General features: G+C 42.6%; 1 protein-coding gene across 4 annotated transcripts in view; it reads left to right on the top strand.

Moving 5' to 3' along the window:
* LOC147606371 (uncharacterized) overlaps window positions 1-22,640 on the top strand; it is a 57,659-nt gene extending 35,019 nt beyond the window's left edge. For 3 of the 4 annotated variants that reach the window (XM_086792003.1, XM_086792006.1, XM_086792007.1), the window contains exons 5-6: window positions 9,501-9,582; window positions 22,480-22,640. In XM_086792003.1, the coding sequence (XP_086648129.1) occupies window positions 9,501-9,582; window positions 22,480-22,500 (103 nt within the window). In that variant the 3' untranslated portion in view covers window positions 22,501-22,640. Of the gene's footprint in view, window positions 1-9,500; window positions 9,583-22,479 lie in introns of those variants that run through there. The other variant, XM_086792004.1, reaches the window with a different exon arrangement.
* Window positions 22,641-22,956: the final 316 nt, after the last annotated feature.

The raw sequence follows: 22,956 nt of genomic DNA, 5'->3' as shown, positions 1-22,956 counted from the left end.
TGTGAGCATTGAAGAGCTTTACCATTTTGTTTTTGAACAAGATATGCAGGAGTCATAAATTCTGTGGTGGCCCTTCCTTTAAGTTTCTTTTCTTCTTGTAGAAGGACACTTTCAATGCCTGCTAAAGTGGGATCATGCATATACTTCAAAGTGGGCATTATGGTGTCATATTCAGGAGGCATAGATTTGAGAAGTATAGCAATGGCATCACTTTCTTTGACTGTTTCATTTATGGCTTCTAGTTGAGCCATTATGCTCTTCATTTTGTTGATATGAGACGCAAGTGTCTCTTCCATTTTTAGCTCCAACCTGTAAAAGTCAACCTTTAAACTGATTTTACTGTGTAGACCTTGTGCTCCAAAAGATTTGTCAAGTGTGTTCCAAGCTATTTGTGACGAGTTACCATTACCAATGTAATGAATGTAACTATCTTCCAATCCAAGAGCAATGAGAGCAAGAGCTTTCTCATCCTTGGTTTGCCATGAGATTTCCCCTTCTCTAGTGTTGGGCTTAGGTATAGATCCATTGACGATGCCCCAAACACCATCTTTCATCAACAAAAACTTCATTTTGACTTGCCATGTGTGGAAGTCATGGCCATTGAATTTTTTAATGAGGATTTGAGATGACATCTCCATGAGAAGGTCTTACCAAACAATGGCAGTGTCTAGTCTCATGAGAAATAAGAGAGTTCAAAAACTAGAAGGCACCATCACCATACAAGTGCATGTTGTTACTTAGAAATTCCCCAAACCCTAAAGCTCTAGCATGATGATAGTAGTAGGTTCTAGTTTTTACCCGCATCCTTGGCTTTCTGAATTTTCTTGTGCTTTTGAGGGATTTTCTCACATATGATTCATTTGAGGATTCTGCATCACTTTCCGTCATGATAATGTTGAAGAGGATTTTAAATTGTGATGTTTATTATTACATCATCACAATACCATATGATAGTGAAGTACAAAATCATATTGGATTAGCTCAAACCTTATCCATTCATATGAAGGCTGTCCCTCAAACAGAGTTGACTTTGAGTGTTTCATTGAAGGTCTTCCCAAATGATTCACTTAAAATGCTTTGAACACAATGAATAGCAGTGATTTGCTAAGCTATTGAGCTCAACACCATCCAAAACAAGTGAGTAAATCACTGATATGAGCCTCAACACTCCAGACACTTTGAAAACTGATGAATGACTTGAAGCAGCAGCTACAGTGCATCAATGCTCATGAAATTCAATATGTATAAGCTTCATATCATTGCTAAAGTGCTCACCAAAGGAATTAGTAAACCATGGACCATGTCTCCTGCTGTAGCCGTTTTTTTTTTGGCAAAAAAAAGGCGCCGATTTGCAGGCGTAATGGCGACGCGATGCTGGCGATTGAACTCTCGGGCAGCTACACGCTGAAAGCGCCGCCTCTTAGCTTTCTTTTGCACCAAAAAGTTTGTGAAATGGTTGAGTATTCAGCCCGCAATCAGCAAAAGACCAGGGTTATGTAGTTGAAGCTTCAATGGAAAGCTTCATTTTGATGAAAATGAAGATCATGGTTTAATGCCTTGTAGATGATGATGATAACTAGGCCTAGGGATGAAACCTGGCTGTGATACCATGATAGAATACTAAATGTATGAATGAGCTTGATCTCATACTCAATGGATGAGCTATGGTGGATGAAAATGAGCCATATCATAAAGCTAGTAATTAAGCACTAGTTAAGCATGATTAGGGAGACTTAATCACAGCATAATAACAACATGAATGGGGCAATAGAATTCGTGTTTCTTCATTAGGAATAGCCTCTTAAATAGGCATGATACAACCTTTACAAAGAGCCAAAAGGCATCTCCTAAAATCTCTCCATCTCCCCAAAGGTCATTGTCCTTTCACACACACAAGAGGTACTACATACATCATCAGTTATGTCATGACAGAATCTACCTACATGATAGAATACTAAATGTATGAATGAGCTTGATCTCATACTCAATGGATGAGCTATGGTGGATGGAAATGAGCCATATCATAAAGCTAGTAATTAAGCACTAGTTAAGCATGATTAGGGAGACTTAATCACAGCATAATAACAACATGAATGGGGCAATAGAATTCGTGTTTCTTCATTAGGAATAGCCTCTTAAATAGGCATGATACAACCTTTACAAAGAGCCAAAAGGCATCTCCTAAAATCTCTCCATCTCCCCAAAGGTCATTATTGTCCTTTCACACACACAAGAGGTACTGCATACATCATCAGTTATGTCATGACAGAATCTACCTCGTTTACTTGATCCTCTATCTTTTACATTGCCTTTAACCTTAGGCCATGAAGTACCCTTCAACCTTAGTTCATTTGACATGACTTTGGATCATTCCTTCTAACACCCTTCCTTGATCAAGGCATGTCATAGTGTAATACCCTTCCTTGACCAATACATTGCATAAAAGAAAATAGCATGGCTCATAGGGAGCATAGCTCTACATTGCATGAAAGAGATAGCATAGCTCATAGGGAGCATAGCTCTAAAACTGAAAAAACATAAACATGAAAACATGTCTCTCCAATACTCCATATCCATGAACATTGTGCCTCATGTGCACCATCATGTGTTGAGCATGGAAACCCAACTCCCATCAATCCCCCCTTGTGGGCTACATGGCCAACGTAGGAGAACTGTGAGCATACATCATATCACATGACCTACATCATCGGTGGTATCAGAGCCAGGTTTCATCCCTAGGCCTAGTTATCATCATCATCTACAAGGCATTAAACCATGATCTTCATTTTCATCAAAATGAAGCTTTCCATTGAAGCTTCAACTACATAACCCTGGTCTTTTGCTGATTGCGGGCTGAATACTCAACCATTTCACAAACTTTTTGGTGCAAAAGAAAGCTAAGAGGCGGCGCTTTCAGCGTGTAGCTGCCCGAGAGTTCAATCGCCAGCATCGCGTCGCCATTACGCCTGCAAATCGGCACCTTTTTTTTTGCAAAAAAAACGGCTACAGCACGAGACATGGTCCATGGTTTACTAATTCCTTTGGTGAGCACTTTAGCAATGATATGAAGCTTATACATATTGAATTTCATGAGCATTGATGCACTGTAGCTGCTGCTTCAGGTCATTCATCAGTTTTCAAAGTGTTTGGAGTGTTGAGGCTCATATCAGTGATTTACTCACTTGTTTTGGATGGTGTTGAGCTCAATAGCTTAGCAAATCACTGCTATTCATTGTGTTCAAAGCATTTTAAGTGAATCATTTGGGAAGACCTTCAATGAAACACTCAAAGTCAACTCTGTTTGAGGGACAGCCTTCATATGAATGGATAAGGTTTGAGCTAATCCAATATGATTTTGTACTTCACTATCATATGGTATTGTGATGATGTAATAATAAACATCACAATTTAAAATCCTCTTCAACATTATCATGACGGAAAGTGATGCAGAATTCTCAAATGAATCATATGTGAGAAAATCCCTCAAAAGCACAAGAAAATTCAGAAAGCCAAGGATGCGGGTAAAAACTAGAACCTACTACTATCATCATGCTAGAGCTTTAGGGTTTGGGGAATTTCTAAGTAACAACATGCACTTGTATGGTGATGGTGCCTTCTAGTTTTTGAACTCTCTTATTTCTCATGAGACTAGACACTGCCATTGTTTGGTAAGACCTTCTCATGGAGATGTCATCTCAAATCCTCATTAAAAAATTCAATGGCCATGACTTCCACACATGGCAAGTCAAAATGAAGTTTTTGTTGATGAAAGATGGTGTTTGTGGCATCGTCAATGGATCTATACCTAAGCCCAACACTAGAGAAGGGGAAATCTCATGGCAAACCAAGGATGAGAAAGCTCTTGCTCTCATTGCTCTTGGATTGGAAGATAGTTACATTCATTACATTGGTAATGGTAACTCGTCACAAATAGCTTGGAACACACTTGACAAATCTTTTGGAGCACAAGGTCTACACAGTAAAATCAGTTTAAAGGTTGACTTTTACAGGTTGGAGCTAAAAATGGAAGAGACACTTGCGTCTCATATCAACAAAATGAAGAGCATAATGGCTCAACTAGAAGCCATAAATGAAACAGTCAAAGAAAGTGATGCCATTGCTATACTTCTCAAATCTATGCCTCCTGAATATGACACCATAATGCCCACTTTGAAGTATATGCATGATCCCACTTTAGAAGGCATTGAAAGTGTCCTTCTACAAGAAGAAAAGAAACTTAAAGGAAGGGCCACCACAGAATTTATGACTCCTGCATATCTTGTTCAAAAACAAAATGGTAAAGCTCTTCAATGCTCACACTGTGGAAGAATGGGACACACCATAAAGAACTGCTACCACAAAGACAAACCAAAGCGTCAATGCACCATTTGTGGAAAGCCAGGACATCTAGCAGACAAATGCTACAACAAAGTGGAAGCAAACATTGCTAGCACTTCAACCAATGTAGCCAACACTACTACCACCGAACAATGTAATCATATATCCACCTCTTATGATGATGAAGAGGTACCTGATGATGAATGGGCTTTCTAAAGCCATGATGATGCACTCCTTTACTCAAGATGTATGTTCACCTCTGACCACCGATGATGTAGGTCATGTGATATGATGTATGCTCACAGTTCTCCTACGTTGGCCATGTAGCCCACAAGGGGGGATTGATGGGAGTTGGGTTTCCATGCTCAACACATGATGGTGCACATGAGGCACAATGTTCATGGATATGGAGTATTGGAGAGACATGTTTTCATGTTTATGTTTTTTCAGTTTTAGAGCTATGCTCCCTATGAGCTATGCTATCTCTTTCATGCAATGTAGAGCTATGCTCCCTATGAGCCATGCTATTTTCTTTTATGCAATGTATTGGTCAAGGAAGGGTATTACACTATGACATGCCTTGATCAAGGAAGGGTGTTAGAAGGAATGATCCAAAGTCATGTCAAATGAACTAAGGTTGAAGGGTACTTCATGGCCTAAGGTTAAAGGCAATGTAAAAGCTAGAGGATCAAGTAAACGAGGTAGATTCTGTCATGACATAACTGATGATGTATGTAGTACCTCTTGTGTGTGTGAAAGGACAATGACCTTTGGGGAGATGGAGAGATTTTAGGAGATGCCTTTTGGCTCTTTGTAAAGGTTGTATCATGCCTATTTAAGAGGCTATTCCTAATGAAGAAACACGAATTCTATTGCCCCATTCATGTTGTTATTATGCTGTGATTAAGTCTCCCTAATCATGCTTAACTAGTGCTTAATTACTAGCTTTATGATATGGCTCATTTCCATCCACCATAGCTTATCCATTGAGTATGAGATCAAGCTCATTCATACATTTAGTATTCTATCATGGTCCATGGTTTACTAATTCCTTTGGTGAGCACTTTAGTAATGATATGAAGCTTATACATATTGAATTTCATGAGCATTGATGCACTGTAGCTGCTGCTTCAAGTCATTCATCAGTTTTCAAAGTGTCTGGAGTGTTGAGGCTCATATCAGTGATTTACTCACTTGTTTTGGATGGTGTTGAGCTCAATAGCTTAGCAAATCACTGCTATTCATTGTGTTCAAAGCATTTTAAGTGAATCATTTGGGAAGACCTTCAATGAAACACTCAAAGTCAACTCTGTTTGAGGGACAGCCTTCATATGAATGGATAAGGTTTGAGCTAATCCAATATGATTTTGTACTTCACTATCATATGGTATTGTGATGATGTAATAATAAACATCACAATTTAAAATCCTCTTCAACATTATCATGACGGAAAGTGATGCAGAATCCTCAAATGAATCATATCTGAGAAAATCCCTCAAAAGCACAAGAGAATTCAGAAAGCCAAGGATGCGGGTAAAAACTAGAACCTACTACTATCATCATGCTAGAGCTTTAGGGTTTGGGGAATTTCTAAGTAACAACATGCACTTGTATGGTGATGGTGCCTTCTAGTTTTTGAACTCTCTTATTTCTCATGAGACTAGACACTGCCATTGTTTGGTAAGACCTTCTCATGGAGATGTCATCTCAAATCCTCATTAAAAAATTCAATGGCCATGACTTCCACACATGGCAAGTCAAAATGAAGTTTTTGTTGATGAAAGATGGTGTTTGGGGCATCGTCAATGGATCTATACCTAAGCCCAACACTAGAGAAGGGGAAATCTCATGGCAAACCAAGGATGAGAAAGCTCTTGCTCTCATTGCTCTTGGATTGGAAGATAGTTACATTCATTACATTGGTAATGGTAACTCGTCACAAATAGCTTGGAACACACTTGACAAATCTTTTGGAGCACAAGGTCTACACAGTAAAATCAGTTTAAAGGTTGACTTTTACAGCTTGGAGCTAAAAATGGAAGAGACACTTGCGTCTCATATCAACAAAATGAAGAGCATAATGGCTCAACTAGAAGCCATAAATGAAACAGTCAAAGAAAGTGATGCCATTGCTATACTTCTCAAATCTATGCCTCCTGAATATGACACCATAATGCCCACTTTGAAGTATATGCATGATCCCACTTTAGCAGGCATTGAAAGTGTCCTTCTACAAGAAGAAAAGAAACTTAAAGGAAGGGCCACCACAGAATTTATGACTCCTGCATATCTTGTTCAAAAACAAAATGGTAAAGCTCTTCAATGCTCACACTGTGGAAGAATGGGACACACCATAAAGAACTGCTACCACAAAGACAAACCAAAGCGTCAATGCACCAATTCATGAAAGCCAGGACATCTAGCAGACAAATGCTACAACAAAGTGGATGCAAACATTGCTAGCACTTCAACCAATGCAGCCAACACTACTACCACCGAACAATGTAATCATATATCCACCTCTTATGATGATGAAGAGGTACCTGATGATGAATGGGCTTTCTAAAGCCATGATGATGCACTCCTTTACTCAAGATGTATGTTCACCTCTGACCACCGATGATGTAGGTCATGTGATATGATGTATGCTCACAGTTCTCCTACGTTGGCCATGTAGCCCACAAGGGGGGATTGATGGGAGTTGGGTTTCCATGCTCAACACATGATGGTGCACATGAGGCACAATGTTCATGGATATGGAGTATTGGAGAGACATGTTTTCATGTTTATGTTTTTTCAGTTTTAGAGCTATGCTCCCTATGAGCTATGCTATCTCTTTCATGCAATGTAGAGCTATGCTCCCTATGAGCCATGCTATAGAGAGAGAGAGAGAGAACATTTGAGAGAAAACGAATTTTAGAGAGAGAAAGAATGCTGTTTTTTTTTCAAATTAAAAGCGAAAAATGAATCAGAGAGAGAGAGGAAGCGTTTTAGAGAGAGAGAGAGAGAGAGAGAGAGAGAGAGAGAGAGAAGAAGAAAGAAAGAAAGATTTTTTAACGTCTTCCAAAAGACCGAACTCGGCCTATGAGACAAACCAGTGTACCTGTGTGAGGTATCCTCTGTCATCCCAACAAAATGAAAAAGTACTGAACTAAAAAAAAAAGCTGAATCTGGGTGTGCAATAAGTACAATGAGTGGGGGGGAGGGGATGGAGCTCTACTACTAGAAGAATGCAAAGCTATATGCATGGAGTATACAATCATGATATGCAACCTAGCTAGCTCCATCCTGTACCATACTGGGGGTATAGAGAGAGAGAGAGAGAGAGAGAGAGAGAGAGAGAGAGAGAGAGAGAGAGAAACTTGTAGTGACGAGCTTTTCTCAACAATTGAAGGCTGAAGCAAACACGAACACACACACATGCACCTTATCTTCAAAAACCCGTCACTTTTAAAAATAAAAGAACTGAAACCTTAATACTTCAAGAAACCCACCAACGTTTAAAAAAAAGAGTTAAAAAAAAGCCTTGAAAAAAAAATGCAAGTTTCAAACATGAAACATTTCAGAATCGTTTCCCCAAAATCTTTCATGGAAGAAATGCATTTCTTGGCAACTATGGTTCCCTAGGCTGATACCAATTGTAGAACACTTGCACCTTTTCCAGAGATAGAAAGAAGAGTACGGCGGAATCACACATACAACACACACACCAGTCCTTAACTACTTTGTATTATGTACAAGCATAAGTAATACAACTGGCTGAGAATGAAGACGTCAAATCAGAGCCTTGTGACCTACTGCTCACTCCTGGCCAACCCTTCGCCTACAGAGAAACGCTTTGTGAAGTACAATGCTGAGGAAAGCAGATGAATATGATGATTTAGTGACCCACGTATATATAAACACCAATGCTCCTAGTCGGCTACTAGTAGTTGTCGGCCACTTGTACCTAATTGCCATGTCATCGCCACCATGTCATCGTTGCTATGTGGTAGTGCCACGTGTCCTCTATGTTGTCTAACTCTGTCTAACGGTTGCTATCTGATGTCTAGCTTTGCGCTGAATACTCGTAGGGGTGTCACACATCTAGCAACTCATGTACTCCATTATAGGAATGAAGTGTACGTTGACCGTTTTTGCCTACTTGGGAATCTTGTCACACACGCTCGTACAACTAACGAAGGTAACTTGTCACTATTAATTTTCATCTTTAAACATGTCTAAGTCACTTCTCCTCCAAATAGGACTGAAGTGTGAGTTTAACTCTGTCAAAGAAACATTCTAGTGCAAAAAAAATCCTTCAAGATAAAACCTTGTTGTTGCTCGTGACTCATGTTGACATGCCTTAGGCAATCCACTTCGCCAATAAAGGAATGAAGTAAGATCGATCTTGGCCTTGCAATACTGCCACTACCAAGTATAAGCTTGTGATCTCTCTCGGTCTATCATTTCACACAAACATCACAGGTTAGTTGACCTTCTAAAATTTATCTTAGGTCTGCTTAACCTACCAAAGTCTTCTTGACTTACACGTGCACGCTTTTCATGTCATCCTGACCTTCTTGGTCCAACACATGGACCATTTGGACATAGCTTTCAAAGACTAGCTCACTTGAGCTCTAGGAACATGTCCTCTGCATTTCCTTTCGGAGACACCTTGTCTGTATTGTATGTTTACAATTTTCGTCCGGTTGATGAGTCAAGAGTCAAGACTCAAGTAGGGATGTTCTATCACTGTTATTATAATTATGTCGGCTAGTTGTTGACCACATAACTTGGACATACTCGTTTTTTCTCTCCGCTCTACGTATTTCTTGAAAGCTTTGTTTTTCTAAAAGAAGCTCGTATGATACTTGGATGATGCATTAACATCAACATTCTCTTTGTGACGTCTAACTCATAGAGTTGATCAGCTTGGCAACATTTCAATAATAAAGTGTAATGTATCAAATGATGGTTTGCAACTGATGGCTTTTGAAAATACTACTTTTTGATTAGCTTAACACTTGGTTGAGAGAGATGATCTTTTTTCCTCCGTATCTCCCCTACTGGAAACTGCATGTGGTCTTTATGATGTATGCGTTCTACCAATAGCAACATAATGTTAAAAAATAGTTTGATCATATTTAGGTGTAATAACCTGTCTTCAACTTTTGTTTCAGGATCAGCACAGGGGCACTATCAAAAGTGATCACGTCAGACAAAAGTATTCTCTTACCAGCTAATGAGCTCCGAGCATCCAAGGTAACAGGAGGAGTGGTGTAGGTTAAACAATCATTTTGTTTATCTCATCAATATATGCAATCAAAATTTTCACTTAGTTGGAACAGTAAACAAGTAAGGGTTCTCGCTAGGCATGTGTTCAAATAGGAAGGGGAAGGAATGTAAATTTGTATGTGTGCTACATATGGCATGCAGAACTATTTATGCATTGATTAGCTCTAAATAAATGCTAATTAACATGCATAAACTGAATACACATAGAGAAGAGGAGATATCCACTAAATTCATTATGTATATTGCTAATGAATATTTACAATAAGATATAGACTCCTATTTTGCATTAAGCTACAATGCATGATCAAAAGGTTTTCCTAGACTTGTGACTGTGAATTGTACGGTGGGGCTGCGTGACTCCCTACCCAAGCACCTCCATTGGCGCTACTTAGCAGACATGCATGAGACTGACCTTGGCCCATCCTTAAATATATGCATAACTGTTGGTTGGCCCATCCAGGGTTGTGGGCAGGACACATCTCTTTAAAGATACAATGCATCTCCATAAAAATACGTCTAATTGGCTGCATACTTGAGTGTCTAGTCTTGGTTCTTCTGGATGGCTTCGTGGGCATGTGATCCTATTCCAATCGGGTTCCTAAACTTGCCCCTAAGCTTGCTAATGCTGAGATCCATGTCCTTGTGGCATTTCATTTTAATTGGTGCACATGACATCCCCTCCTCCTTAACTTGGATCACAAGGGAACAAGATTCACCTTTGCTCCACCGAGTTGTGAGGTACTTTAACTTTATGGACATCTCGTTGATCTTCTTCAGAATGAGAAAATGTCTGAAACTCCGAAACAATAACTTGAAGTATCACTTGTCCACTTGTTTTAACCTTTCTTTTATAATCATGGGATATACCCAATCCCCTTACGAAAAAACCACATCCCTTATGTCCTTGTTGGACTGCCGAGAATAGGCCTCTTGTGCTTTGGCCAGCTTGTCCTTCACAAACTCCAAAATCTCCTTATAAGTCTCCGTCACTTGGTTAGCGTGGGGCACAAGACGATGCTGTAGTCAATAATGACTAGAACGGTCTTCCAAACGCCATCTCATATGGAGTCTTGTCAATAGCTGAAACCGATCCCGTCAAGTGGGAAAGACTCAGTTGGACACCCACACGCTTGATAGCACAACTTTAAAACCACAAATATGAAATGGACAACTTAAAATAACTTGAACTTTAAATGAACAGAAATGGAAAGATGGACACCAGCACTGGGGCCAGAACGGGCCGACCCCCCCTCAATATATGATATATTTATTGGGAGTATTTAATGAATACAATGCTCCATGGGTTCTGAGAACCAGACAATGTCCATGTACATATGAAAACAGTACCAAACAAATAGGCTCGGATTTCGATGAAGAATACTCGGAGCAGAACGACCACTAGTGTGGTCCAATCACTACGGTCCTGTGCTTTCACTGGACTCCGCGGAGAGCGCCACACTGGTGTTCCGAGACCACGCACAGACAGGCGCTCTCGTACTAACGCTTGGCTCTCCCGATCTCAGCACCTTTGGACCGAGGTTCGCCCATATAGCTTGGACAACCCGGCACCGAACGGGTGTAGGCCGAGCGGGACGAATCTTTTACCAGATTTAAACATATAATACTTTACTCAAATCTGAAAATCACTTACTTGTAGATGGTATACCCGAGGTATCTGTCTGTGTGTAGCTACCAGTGGAGGATATCAGGGATGTAGTCACCCGGCTGTAGATAAACACTACAAGTGCCTGCAAGGGGCAGCGTCGTCTGCTAGTAAAGGTACCAACCGCCTGATAGATAGGAAAGTACACAGGTGCCTGCAGGTGGCAGCGCAGCCTGCTAGTACTGGTATACGCCGCCCTTGTAGACAGCAGCACAGCTCGTAGTAGTAATCACCTGCTGATTAGGTGCAACACCTGGCTGTAGGAGTATCCACCTGTGGTGTAGTGAGCAGCCCACAGGATATGCAGCGCAGCCACCAATATAGTTTATAACCGCCAGCAGCAGGGGATATAGAAGTGCAGTCGCCTTAAGGTAGTCAGCCGTCTGTGAAGAGCAGCAGCATGCGTGGAGTTAACAGCCACTTGCAACAGCACTCGACCACCAGCAGCAGAGGGTCGCCTCCATAAAGAGCATGCGCCAGAGTACAAGGGGAAGATGGCAGCGCCAGCAGCAGCAAAATTCAGTGACAGCCCGCAGCGTGGTTGCTGTAGGAGCAGGGGCACATATAGATTCAGCAGCAGCCGCCTGGGAGTAGGTTTGGTTGCAGCCAGTAGTGCAGGGGCCACAATCGCTTGCAAGAAAGGAAGCGCAGGTTGGTGAAAAATCAATGCCAGAAGGAAGCGATTGATTTCCACGCTTGAAGGGGTAAACCTTTTTAATAAAATTGAAAGTGAAGATAACCTTAGTGTTGTCCACGCTTGCATGTGGGGGATTAGTGGGGGTAGGTGACCATGCCCACCCCCACACTCACTTAAAAGTGAGGCTCCCCACCTTGGCCCCTAAGTGGGTGCCCAAAGGGGGTGCCCACTTTTAAATGAGTGTGAACCCCTAACCTTATAAAACAAAGGGGTTAGAATTAAATAACATTTAACAACATGTACCATATACTTACCACCTGTTCACATGCACTGAAACTCGTCAGAATACAGAGCAGACTTCACGACTCACTGGCAGGCGTCCCCGCTCAGTAAGTAACACGTCAGGCAGGCAAACACACAAATACATGTCATGCGAAAACAGTTTCAAACATGCAAAATATGTGTGCATGTGCAAAAAGTAACATGGACATATCTCCCGTTCATGGAACATGTACAAAATATCTGTCGGCACAAAACTGGCACGACATAAAAACATAAAAATCCTGGTCTTCCTATGGAGTGACAGTCCCATAGGTAAGACACAGTTCCAGGCACGAGTTTCCCTAGGTGTGACAGTCCCATAGGTAAAACACGGCACGAATACTGGCTCTTCCATGGCGTGACAGTCCCATGGATCGAACACAGTCCAGGTCATACACGGGTGGCACTGATCTGGCTCCCGTCCATACGACACTATCCTGCTAACACACGGGTGGCACCAGTCTGGCTCCCGTCCATGTCAGCAAAATACTGGCCTCTTCACATGAGACACCGGCCTGGCCTCAAGTGAACGAGACGCAAAAACTAGGAATGGACCAAATGGTCGGCCAATTGGTGACATCCCCCCGGGCTTCTAAAGAGTTGACCTCAACTTAAAAGCCTCAAGATATGCCTGCAACAACTGCGGATAATCTGCAAAATAATCCTCATTTACCCATTTGGCATCAATAGGCAAATAATTCTTAAACTTCACAAGGTATCTCCTGGAAAGCTTTCCTGCAGGTAGCTTTCTCTCCTTGTGAAAAACAATCTGTTCTGGCTGGAGGATCTCCTCAAGCTCTTCAATTTCTGGCGGATCTTCTGTGACAGGCTCATCAGGATCTAGCCCCACATATTTCCGAAATAGACTCACATGAAAAGCATTGTGAATCTTCCAATGACTAGGTAAAGCAAGCCTGTAGGACACTTCATGGATTTTGTGAATCACCTTGAAAGGTCCATAATAGCGAGGAGAAAGCTTAGGATATGATCCTTCTCGTCCTGGCCTCTTCCGAAGCCTAGCCTTCTCAAATTTCAGCAATACCCAATCACCTTCTTTGACTTCCATGTCCCTTCTATGCTTGTCAGCAGCCATTTTATGCTTATCCTGAGATCTTGCAATGGCTGTCCGCACCTGACCAAAGGCAACATCCAAGTCACGAACATATTCATCAGCTGCAAAAATCTCATCCTTTGTTCGAAGGATGGTTGGCAAGACCACTCTGCCATAAATAATCTCAAACGGAGCCTTTCCTGTGGAAGCATGGATTGTATTGTTGTAGGCAAACTCAACAAGTGGAAGATACTTCTTCCATGCACTCTTTTGATCTGCCACATAACACTTCAATAAATCCAACACAGCTGAATTTGCAGCTTCACTTTGGCCATCCGTTTGGGGATGATAAGCTGATGAAAACTCAAGCTTAGTACCCATATTATCAAACAAAGCCCTCCAAAATAGGCTTGTAGTCCTGGGATCTCTATCCCCAACAATGGATTTAGGCATACCATGATGCTTGAAAATATTAGCAAGAAAAAGCTTTACCATATGATCAGCTTTGATGGTTTTCTTGACGGGCAAGAAGTAAGCTTGCTTGCTAAACCTGTCCACAATAGTCCAAATAGCATCATTCCCATGCTGGGATCTAGGCAAATCCATAATAAAATCCATCGTGATACTTTCCCAAGGTTGCGAGGGAATAGGCAATGGCTGAAGCAAACCTGGAGGCTTTTGCCTGTCAAATTTCACCTTTTGGCAAGTAATACATGCACGCACATAAGCCTCAATGTCTTTACGCATGCTTGGCCAAAAGAAATACCTCTGAATCATGCGAGTAGTAGGCATAATACCTCTATGACCAGCATAAGGTGGAGCGTGACATTCGTCCATAATCTTTGGACGCAAATCCTTCACCACACATAGGCAATTATCCTTCATGAGATAACCCTCATTGATAACATAAGAGGCATGTGAATGACCAGCCATCAAATCAGTCCATATATGGCAAAAATCAGCATCCAAATGATACAAATCTCTCATAGCAGATAGATCTCCATGAGAGGCCACTGAGACTTCAGCAATATAAGGCCTCCTAGATAGTGCATCGGCCACTACATTTTTCTTTCCTGGAGTATGCACAATCTGAAAATGAAACATAGAAAGAAAATTCGCCATTCTCATTTGCTTCTCTGAAAGCTTGGTTTGAGATAGAAAGTATCTCAAGCTTTGATGATCTGTCTTGACCACAAATTCAGCCCCAAGAAGGTAATGTTTCCAAATCTTTAAGGCGTGAATTACAGCCAAGAGCTCTTTCTCATAGATATCCATATGAAGCTCAGCATCATGCAAACGACGGCTCTCGTATGCAACTGCATGCCCTTCTTGATTTAGGACAGCTCCTATGCAATCACCACAAGCATCACATTCAACCACGAATGACTTGTGCAAGTCAGGAACAATCAATACTGGACCACATATGATCGCATGCTTGAGCTGCAAGAAAGCATCCTGTTCCTTTGAAGTCCATTTGAAAACAGTTTTCTTCTTCGTGAGATCATGTAGAGGAGTGGCAATCATAGCAAAATGCCTTATGAAACGCCTGTAGTACGAACATAATCCCAGAAAACTACGTACTTGATGTACGTTTTGCAATTCGGGCCAATTCCGAATAGTCTCTATCTTTGCAGGATCCATTGTAACTCCATCCTTGGATACAATATGTCCCAGATAATGAATCTCTGAAAGGAAAAACTCACTTTTCTTGGCATTGACGAAAAGTTTATGCTTCCGCAACTCTTCGAACACTGTGACCAAATGAGTTCTGTGTTCCTGCTCATTCTTGGAGAAAACCAAGATATCATCAAAGAAGACTCCTGTAAGCTTGCGATGGGATCGGAATATCCTATCCATCATACGATTAAAAGTAGCAGGAGCATTGGTGAGACCAAAAGGCATTACCAAGAATTCATATAATCCGAATGCTGTCCTGAATGCAGTCTTATGGACATCTTGTGGCACCACTCGGATCTGGTGATAACCACTCTTCAAATCTAGTCTGCTAAAGCAAGCTGAACCATCAAGCTTATCCAGGATATCATCAATACGTGGAATAGGAAATCTGTTCTTGATGGTGAGCTTGTTCAAAGCTCTATAGTCTACACACATACGGAATGATGCGTCCTTCTTTTGAACAAGAAGCACAGGAGAGCAGTAAGGTGAGGAACTGGGCTGAACCAAACCTTTCTCTAAAAGCTCGTTTACCTGCTTCATAATTTCTTCTTGTTGTGCAGCACTCACTCGGTATGCGGGTTTGTTAGGAGGAGAACTACCTGGCACAAGATCTATGCGGTGATCTTCGGGCCTTTGGGGAGGTAATTCACCTGGCAATGAGTCAGCAAAACAATCGTCGAATGCATTAAGAAAATTCAGCCTATCATTAGACATAGCATCCACATTTTGATGATTTGGCACAAGACTATCACGCACAAAAACCAAGTACGCTGAAAGACTCTTTTTCATTGCTTTATTAATTTGGATGTGTGATACAACTGGGATAGAATCCCCTTCTTTGCCAGCATCAATAAAATGCATGCGTCCTTTATGCATAAAAGAAATCATATTGGATTTGTAGTCTTTGCGGGGCTCAAGCCTATGGTGCCACGGCTTGCCCAACAATACATCACATCCATTCAGTGGAGCAACTAAGAAATGCTCATTGTCAAGGTAGCCCTGGATATGGATACGCAACTTCCCAATCAAAGGGGTAACCTGCACCTCTTTGCCAATAAATGCAGCTTCAGCTTCAATCTGAGGTCCCATGTTTTCAACCTCAATACCCAATGCAGCTGCCATTTGCATAGAGATGAAATTGTCAGTTGCACAGTCATCAAACATAAAGAGTGCGGGCTGATCCTTGATTTGCCCCCAAGCCTTGCAAACCATACGCTCTTTTGCATCATGACCTGTATTACCTTGCACATCAGGAACTGCATGAACATTTGCTTTGGTTTGCGATCTGGGCATTGCCGAAACATGTGGTCTTTGCTACCACAAGAAAAGCATTTTCCATCCTTAGCATATTGCTCTCTTTGCTCCGGGGTTAATCCAAATTTGTTCTTTCTTGGGCCCTGTTCTTTGGATGAGTTATTTTCAGCTTTACCACCCTTGTAGGGCTCCCGGAAGTTCTTTTTAGGTGGCTGTCCACCCTTTTGCTGATTTGGGACAGCCTTGTCCTTCCCCTTGGAACCTCCTTGATCCTGCTTGATCTTGAGCACCAATTGCTCTGTAGCAAGGGCAGAAGCTGTGAGTTGTTGCAACGTATGTTTTGGGTGCAATTCAATACCCGATCTATATGCTGGTTGCAATCCAGAACGAAACTTCCTCTTTCTTTCATCTTCTGAGATTAGCATGAAGGGAGTCACTTCCAGCAACACTTTCCAAAATTTGTTAACATACTGTTGCACACTCTCATTATCTTTTTGCTCCAACCTATCCCACTTTTGAGTGAGAGTTTGCTCTGCATTGGGTGGCAAGAACTGAGCATAAAATCTATCTTTGAATTCCTTCCAAGTAGAGATGGGATCCTTGGTGATCTTTTCGGTGATCCACCAATGGGCAGCAGTGCCTTTCAGAAACATGCTAGCATGGCGCACCTTCGACTTTTCTGTAAAGTCCTCATCGCTAAAAGCAATGTCGAACTGTGCCACAAACGCTAACACCTTAGAGGCATCATGTTCACCATGAAAGACATCAAATTTGACAGATTTATCACCTGCTTTGAACTCCTTGAGCTTCCTGGCATGAGGCTCATGGTCCTCTCTTTTTCTTTTCCCCTTATCCAACGGGGTAGCCCTGTCTGCATGGGCTCCATGGGCCGTCATAGAAGCTTCATGGGGCACGGTGGCATGTGCTCCACGAACTCGAAGCTCAGATGCATGTGACTTACCTGCATATGGCATAGTCTCTCCATGAGACAACTCAGAAGGCAAAATTTTTCTGGAAGCAGACCTGTCACCATGAGATACATATCTTGCATGCATGTGACTTTCGTGCCCTCCATGAGCACTGGCATACATAAATCTATCAGGCTTAGTGCCTTGGGGAGAGGATGCATGACGAGAGGTGACAGTCACCTCTTCCTTTTGCATATAAGATTTCAGCCTCTGGGATGCGGGATCTCCATGCTTTAAACGAGGTGGATTTCTGAATTTTAGCTCTCCGTCATCCCCCTCTTTGATATCACCTTTGCGAAGGAGATAGGCAAGTGCCAACTCCCTTGGTTTCTTGCCCACTTCACGAGCCATTGATTCAAAGGTTACATCAACCATAGCATCAGCCTTCCTGGCTTCAATAGCACTTTGCAGATGTGGATCTTCATGCAAAAACTTCACTTCTTGCTCTTGAGCCTGCAAAAGTTTTCTCATATGTTCCATTTCAGCCCTCATAGCATCAAGGTCTTGTTCAAGCATAACTGTCTTTCCTGGAGACAGTTGACCTTTGGATTCACTATCCATAACCCTTTCAAGGGGCTTGTGTCTACCTCGCAGGGCATCAGACCCACGAGAAGCACTAGAGGGACCCCTCGAATTTGGCACTTCCAAAGGGTTGCCTTGGCTGTCCATTGTGTTCAAAGTTTGCTAAAAGCGGGATGTCCAGTACACAGGTTCGTTTCCCCACTAGGAAGAGGGAAACAACCGTGCTCTGATACCAATGAAACCGATCCCGTCAAGTGGGAAAGACTCAGTTGGACACCCACACGCTTGATAGCACAACTTTAAAACCACAAATATGAAATGGACAACTTAAAATAACTTGAACTTTAAATGAACAGAAATGGAAAGATGGACACCAGCACTGGGGCCGGAACGGGCCGACCCCCCCCCTCAATATATGATATATTTATTGGGAGTATTTAATGAATACAATGCTCCATGGGTTCTGAGAACCAGACAATGTCCATGTACATATGAAAACAGTACCAAACAAATAGGCTCGGATTTCGATGAAGAATACTCGGAGCAGAACGACCACTAGTGTGGTCCAATCACTACGGTCCTGTGCTTTCACTGGACTCCGCGGAGAGCGCCACACTGGTGTTCCGAGACCACGCACAGACAGGCGCTCTCGTACTAACGCCTGGCTCTCCCGATCTCAGCACCTTTGGACCGAGGTTCGCCCATATAGCTTGGACAACCCGGCACCGAACGGGTGTAGGCCGAGCGGGACGAATCTTTTACCAGATTTAAACATATAATACTTTACTCAAATCTGAAAATCACTTACTTGTAGATGGTATACCCGAGGTATCTGTCTGTGTGTAGCTACCAGTGGAGGATATCAGGGATGTAGTCACCCGGCTGTAGATAAACACCACAAGCGCCTGCAAGGGGCAGCGTCGTCTGCTAGTAAAGGTACCAACCGCTTGATAGATAGGAAAGTACACAGGTGCCTGCAGGTGGCAGCGCAGCCTGCTAGTACTGGTATACGCCGCCCTTGTAGACAGCAGCACAGCTCGTAGTAGTAATCACCTGCTGATTAGGTGCAACACCTGGCTGTAGGAGTATCCACTTGTGGTGTAGTGAGCAGCCCACAGGATATGCAGCGCAGCCACCAATATAGTTTATAACCGCCAGCAGCAGGGGATATAGAAGTGCAGTCGCCTTAAGGTAGTCAGCCGTCTGTGAAGAGCAGCAGCATGCGTGGAGTTAACAGCCACTTGCAACAGCACTCGACCACCAGCAGCAGAGGGTCGCCTCCATAAAGAGCATGCGCCAGAGTACAAGGGGAAGATGGCAGCGCCAACAGCAAAATTCAGTGACAGCCCGCAGCCTGGTTGCTGTAGGAGCAGGGGCACATATAGATTCAGCAGCAGCCGCCTGGGAGTAGGTTTGGTTGCAGCCAGTAGTGCAGGGGCCACAATCGCTTGCAAGAAAGGAAGCGCAGGTTGGTGAAAAATCAACGCCAGAAGGAAGCGATTGATTTCCACGCTTGAAGGGGTAAACCTTTTTAATAAAATTGAAAGTGAAGATAACCTTAGTGTTGTCCACGCTTGCATGTGGGGGATTAGTGGGGGTAGGTGACCATGCCCACCCCCACACTCACTTAAAAGTGAGGCTCCCCACCTTGGCCCCTAAGTGGGTGCCCAAAGGGGGTGCCCACTTTTAAATGATTGTGAACCCCTAACCTTATAAAACAAAGGGGTTAGAATTAAATAACATTTAACAACATGTACCATATACTTACCACCTGTTCACATGCACTGAAACTCGTCAGAATACAGAGCAGACTTCACGACTCACTGGCAGGCGTCCCCGCTCAGTAAGTAACACGTCAGGCAGGCAAACACACAAATACATGTCATGCGAAAACAGTTTCAAACATGCAAAATATGTGTGCATGTGCAAAAAGTAACATGGACATATCTCCCGTTCATGGAACATGTACAAAATATCTGTCGGCACAAAACTGGCACGACATAAAAACATAAAAATCCTGGTCTTCCTATGGAGTGACAGTCCCATAGGTAAGACACAGTTCCAGGCACGAGTTTCCCTAGGTGTGACAGTCCCATAGGTAAAACACGGCACGAATACTGGCTCTTCCATGGCGTGACAGTCCCATGGATCGAACACAGTCCAGGTCATACACGGGTGGCACTGATCTGGCTCCCGTCCATACGACACCATCCTGCTAACACACGGGTGGCACCAGTCTGGCTCCCGTCCATGTCAGCAAAATACTGGCCTCTTCACATGAGACACCGGCCTGGCCTCAAGTGAACGAGACGCAAAAACTAGGAATGGACCAAATGGTCGGCCAATTGGTGACAATAGCCGAAGAAAAAGAGTCATTCAAAATAGCTTGAACCAAAGGCAGAAGTTGTTCCCACTTACCTTGTTGGTCATGGACATAACACTTTAGTACGTCGTACGCCAATTGATTGTAAATCTTTGTCTGGCCGTCCGTGTGTGGGTGTAATGCTTTGAAAAAATTTAACTCATTACCAAAATTATCAAACAACGCCCTCCAAAAATGACTGGCATCGTGGTCTAATACAATGGTCATAGGTTTGCCACCAATTGGGTACTAGTGCCGGATAAACAGTTTGGTAACATCTTAGGCAATAACATTAGCCTTGTAAGCATAACGAACTTGCTAAAACAATGAACAACTGTCAAACACTGCGTTACAGTTACTTGGACTGGGAGGCAATTTTTTTTGCAAAATCCATAGAGATATCCTGGAAAAGGCCATTGGGAATTAGCAATGGTCGTAATAAATGATGGATGAGAGAGCAGCTCAGTGAGCTATGGTTATGGTGGGTGAAGGTGCATATATATGTAATAAATGATGGATGAGAGAGCAGCTCAGTGAGCTATGGCTATGGTGGGTGAAGGTGCATAGACATTATGTGTGAGTGTGTGTGAGAGGTTGAGAAAAAAAGTGAAAGTACACGTGAATTGGGAAATGTGCTTCCTTGATTGATTCACAAGTGAAAGTACATGTTCCCCTTGTCTTTGGCTAAATCAAAGGGAGTCAGATCCTAGAAAAGGGGAATCAGATCTACCTAAAAGATGAATGACATCACAGCTTAGCTAAGTGGAGAGTCTAGAGTTAAGAGAAGGTTCCCACATGTATACGCTTACTCATAAGAGTAGAGCTATACGAGGCTTTATTTAAGAAGGGTTCACACACAGTAGACTACGAATATCTAACAAACTCCCCTCGGACTCGGTAGGGTGTTATGTGAGTAGCCTTCATAGTCATAGCGATTTGGGTCCACAACTGTACATGTGATACAAAAAATCACAATGCGCCAATACCTATACTTTCATGTCAGGCCTGATAGGAGCTTGACCACACATGAAATCCCTCAGCTCCCAGAACTAGCCCCTCCTCATTCTATACAGAGTAGTTTGACATCTTAATGGAAACACACACAGGCTAACAAAGAAATACACATTTTGGGTGGACTACCAGGGCAGAGGACCCATCGTTGACCTGAATAGAAAAACATAGATGAAGGGGAAATTACAAGGCATACTCATCCTCATTATCATGGTTGAGTCCTTTGATTGTAGCAACTAAAGCATTTTGTGTTGCGGGTGTGGAAGCTTCTTGAACGTCTTCAGGATCTTCATATTGCTTTGCAACCAGGTTGGCATGGCCCTTTTCTTGCTGCTGTGCCCTCTTCTTAAAACATTTGTCGTCCGTGTGACCAAGCTTTTTGCAAAATGTGCATTTTATGGCCTTGCCTTTGATCTTGCTATTTAGAAGAGCGGTTTTAGAGAGGTAAGATTTCTGTAAATCAAGCACAACCACTTCTTCCTGAAGTCTCTTGTCTTCGTCGATGAGGATAGCTTCCATACTTTCGTATGGCATTTCGCGCAAGAAAGCTGTGCTGTTCTCCAGCTTGGAAGAAACCAAGAAGTACAAGGAAACGCTTTCTTCACTTCGAGTGTCCTCATCCTCATCGAGATGTGCATTTAATGCACCAAGTTGTTGCAAGAGAGAGCCGATTGCATAAATTGAATACAATACTGTGAAGAGGATATATTCACCAAATCTACCATGTATTTGATTGTTCATTCAGATCTGGCCTGAGATCCGGACTCATAGTCATTGTATCTTGAGCTACAATTCATGACCAATAGGTTGTACTGCTGTTGCAAGGCTTTGTGCGACAGTGAACTGCACATTGGGGTTGTGCCAGGCACGCCCTTTGCTGCTCATTGCTGCTGACTGTCTGCATTTAGCAAATCTGACACTGAATGCTTGAGACTAACTCTAGCCCATCCTTAATTTAGATGCGTAACTGCTGGTTGCCCAATCTAGGGGTGTGGGGCAGCACTTATCCCAATAAAAGTATGTCACAAATCTCCATAAGGGTATCTCTGATTGGCTCCACACTTGGGTGCTGTGTGGCTTCTTGGGCATTCCAATCCGGCCCTGAGAGTTGCCCCTAGCCTTCTTATGCTGAATCCGTATCCATGTGGCACTCCATTACCTGGTGCACATGACAATCCATGCACTTACATATATATGGTGGTAGGTGGGTAGGTAGGGTGGTGGGCATGCATGTACACATTTTTGCATGTGCACATATGGATGGATGGTTGCATGCATGCATGCGTGCTTTCAGAAAGGCAGGCCAAAAGCTCAGAAATCATTTTTTGTGTGCTTAAGTATTGTTAAAATATTCCAGCATTTTGACGTTTTTTTTTTGGGGTGCTGAAAAAAATGCAGGGTCTGAAACCACTTCATTGATGCCCAAGTTTTTGATGGTAAAGCAGTCCGTCGACACATGCGTGATGTTTGTGTAAACATGCTTGTTGACAGTCAGTGGCAAACTTCTAGTACATTTTTTTGTGACATATTTGTGACAATGATTCTATATACAAAATTATAAAGGTGTCTTTCTGCAATGTTATAAGTGCTAGGTCTATTGTGTGTGTTGCAAAGTAGGATGGACCTGAGGCATTGTGATACACTCCTCATGTTGTTTCCAAGCTTCCACAAGGAGTTGTGTCCATCAATATCAATGCAAATTTGTGCATCGCTTGTGGTACGAGCGAATTTGAGACCTGGCTTACGTTAGATTGCATTTTTGAACATACTACAAGAATGCCTAATTTTTTTCTGTTCATATGCTGTGTGAAAAAAGCGTACGGTGATCAAAACACGGCTACTAGATCTTCATAGGTCTCAAATATGAGTATTGCC

Source organism: Cibotium barometz, chromosome 57, assembly GCF_041138505.1.
Source record: "Cibotium barometz isolate CiBa-2024 chromosome 57, ASM4113850v1, whole genome shotgun sequence".
Lineage (NCBI taxonomy): Eukaryota > Viridiplantae > Streptophyta > Polypodiopsida > Cyatheales > Cibotiaceae > Cibotium > Cibotium barometz.
Note: the sequence above shows the minus strand (reverse complement) of the source record. Positions and strands in the feature narration are given on the sequence as shown.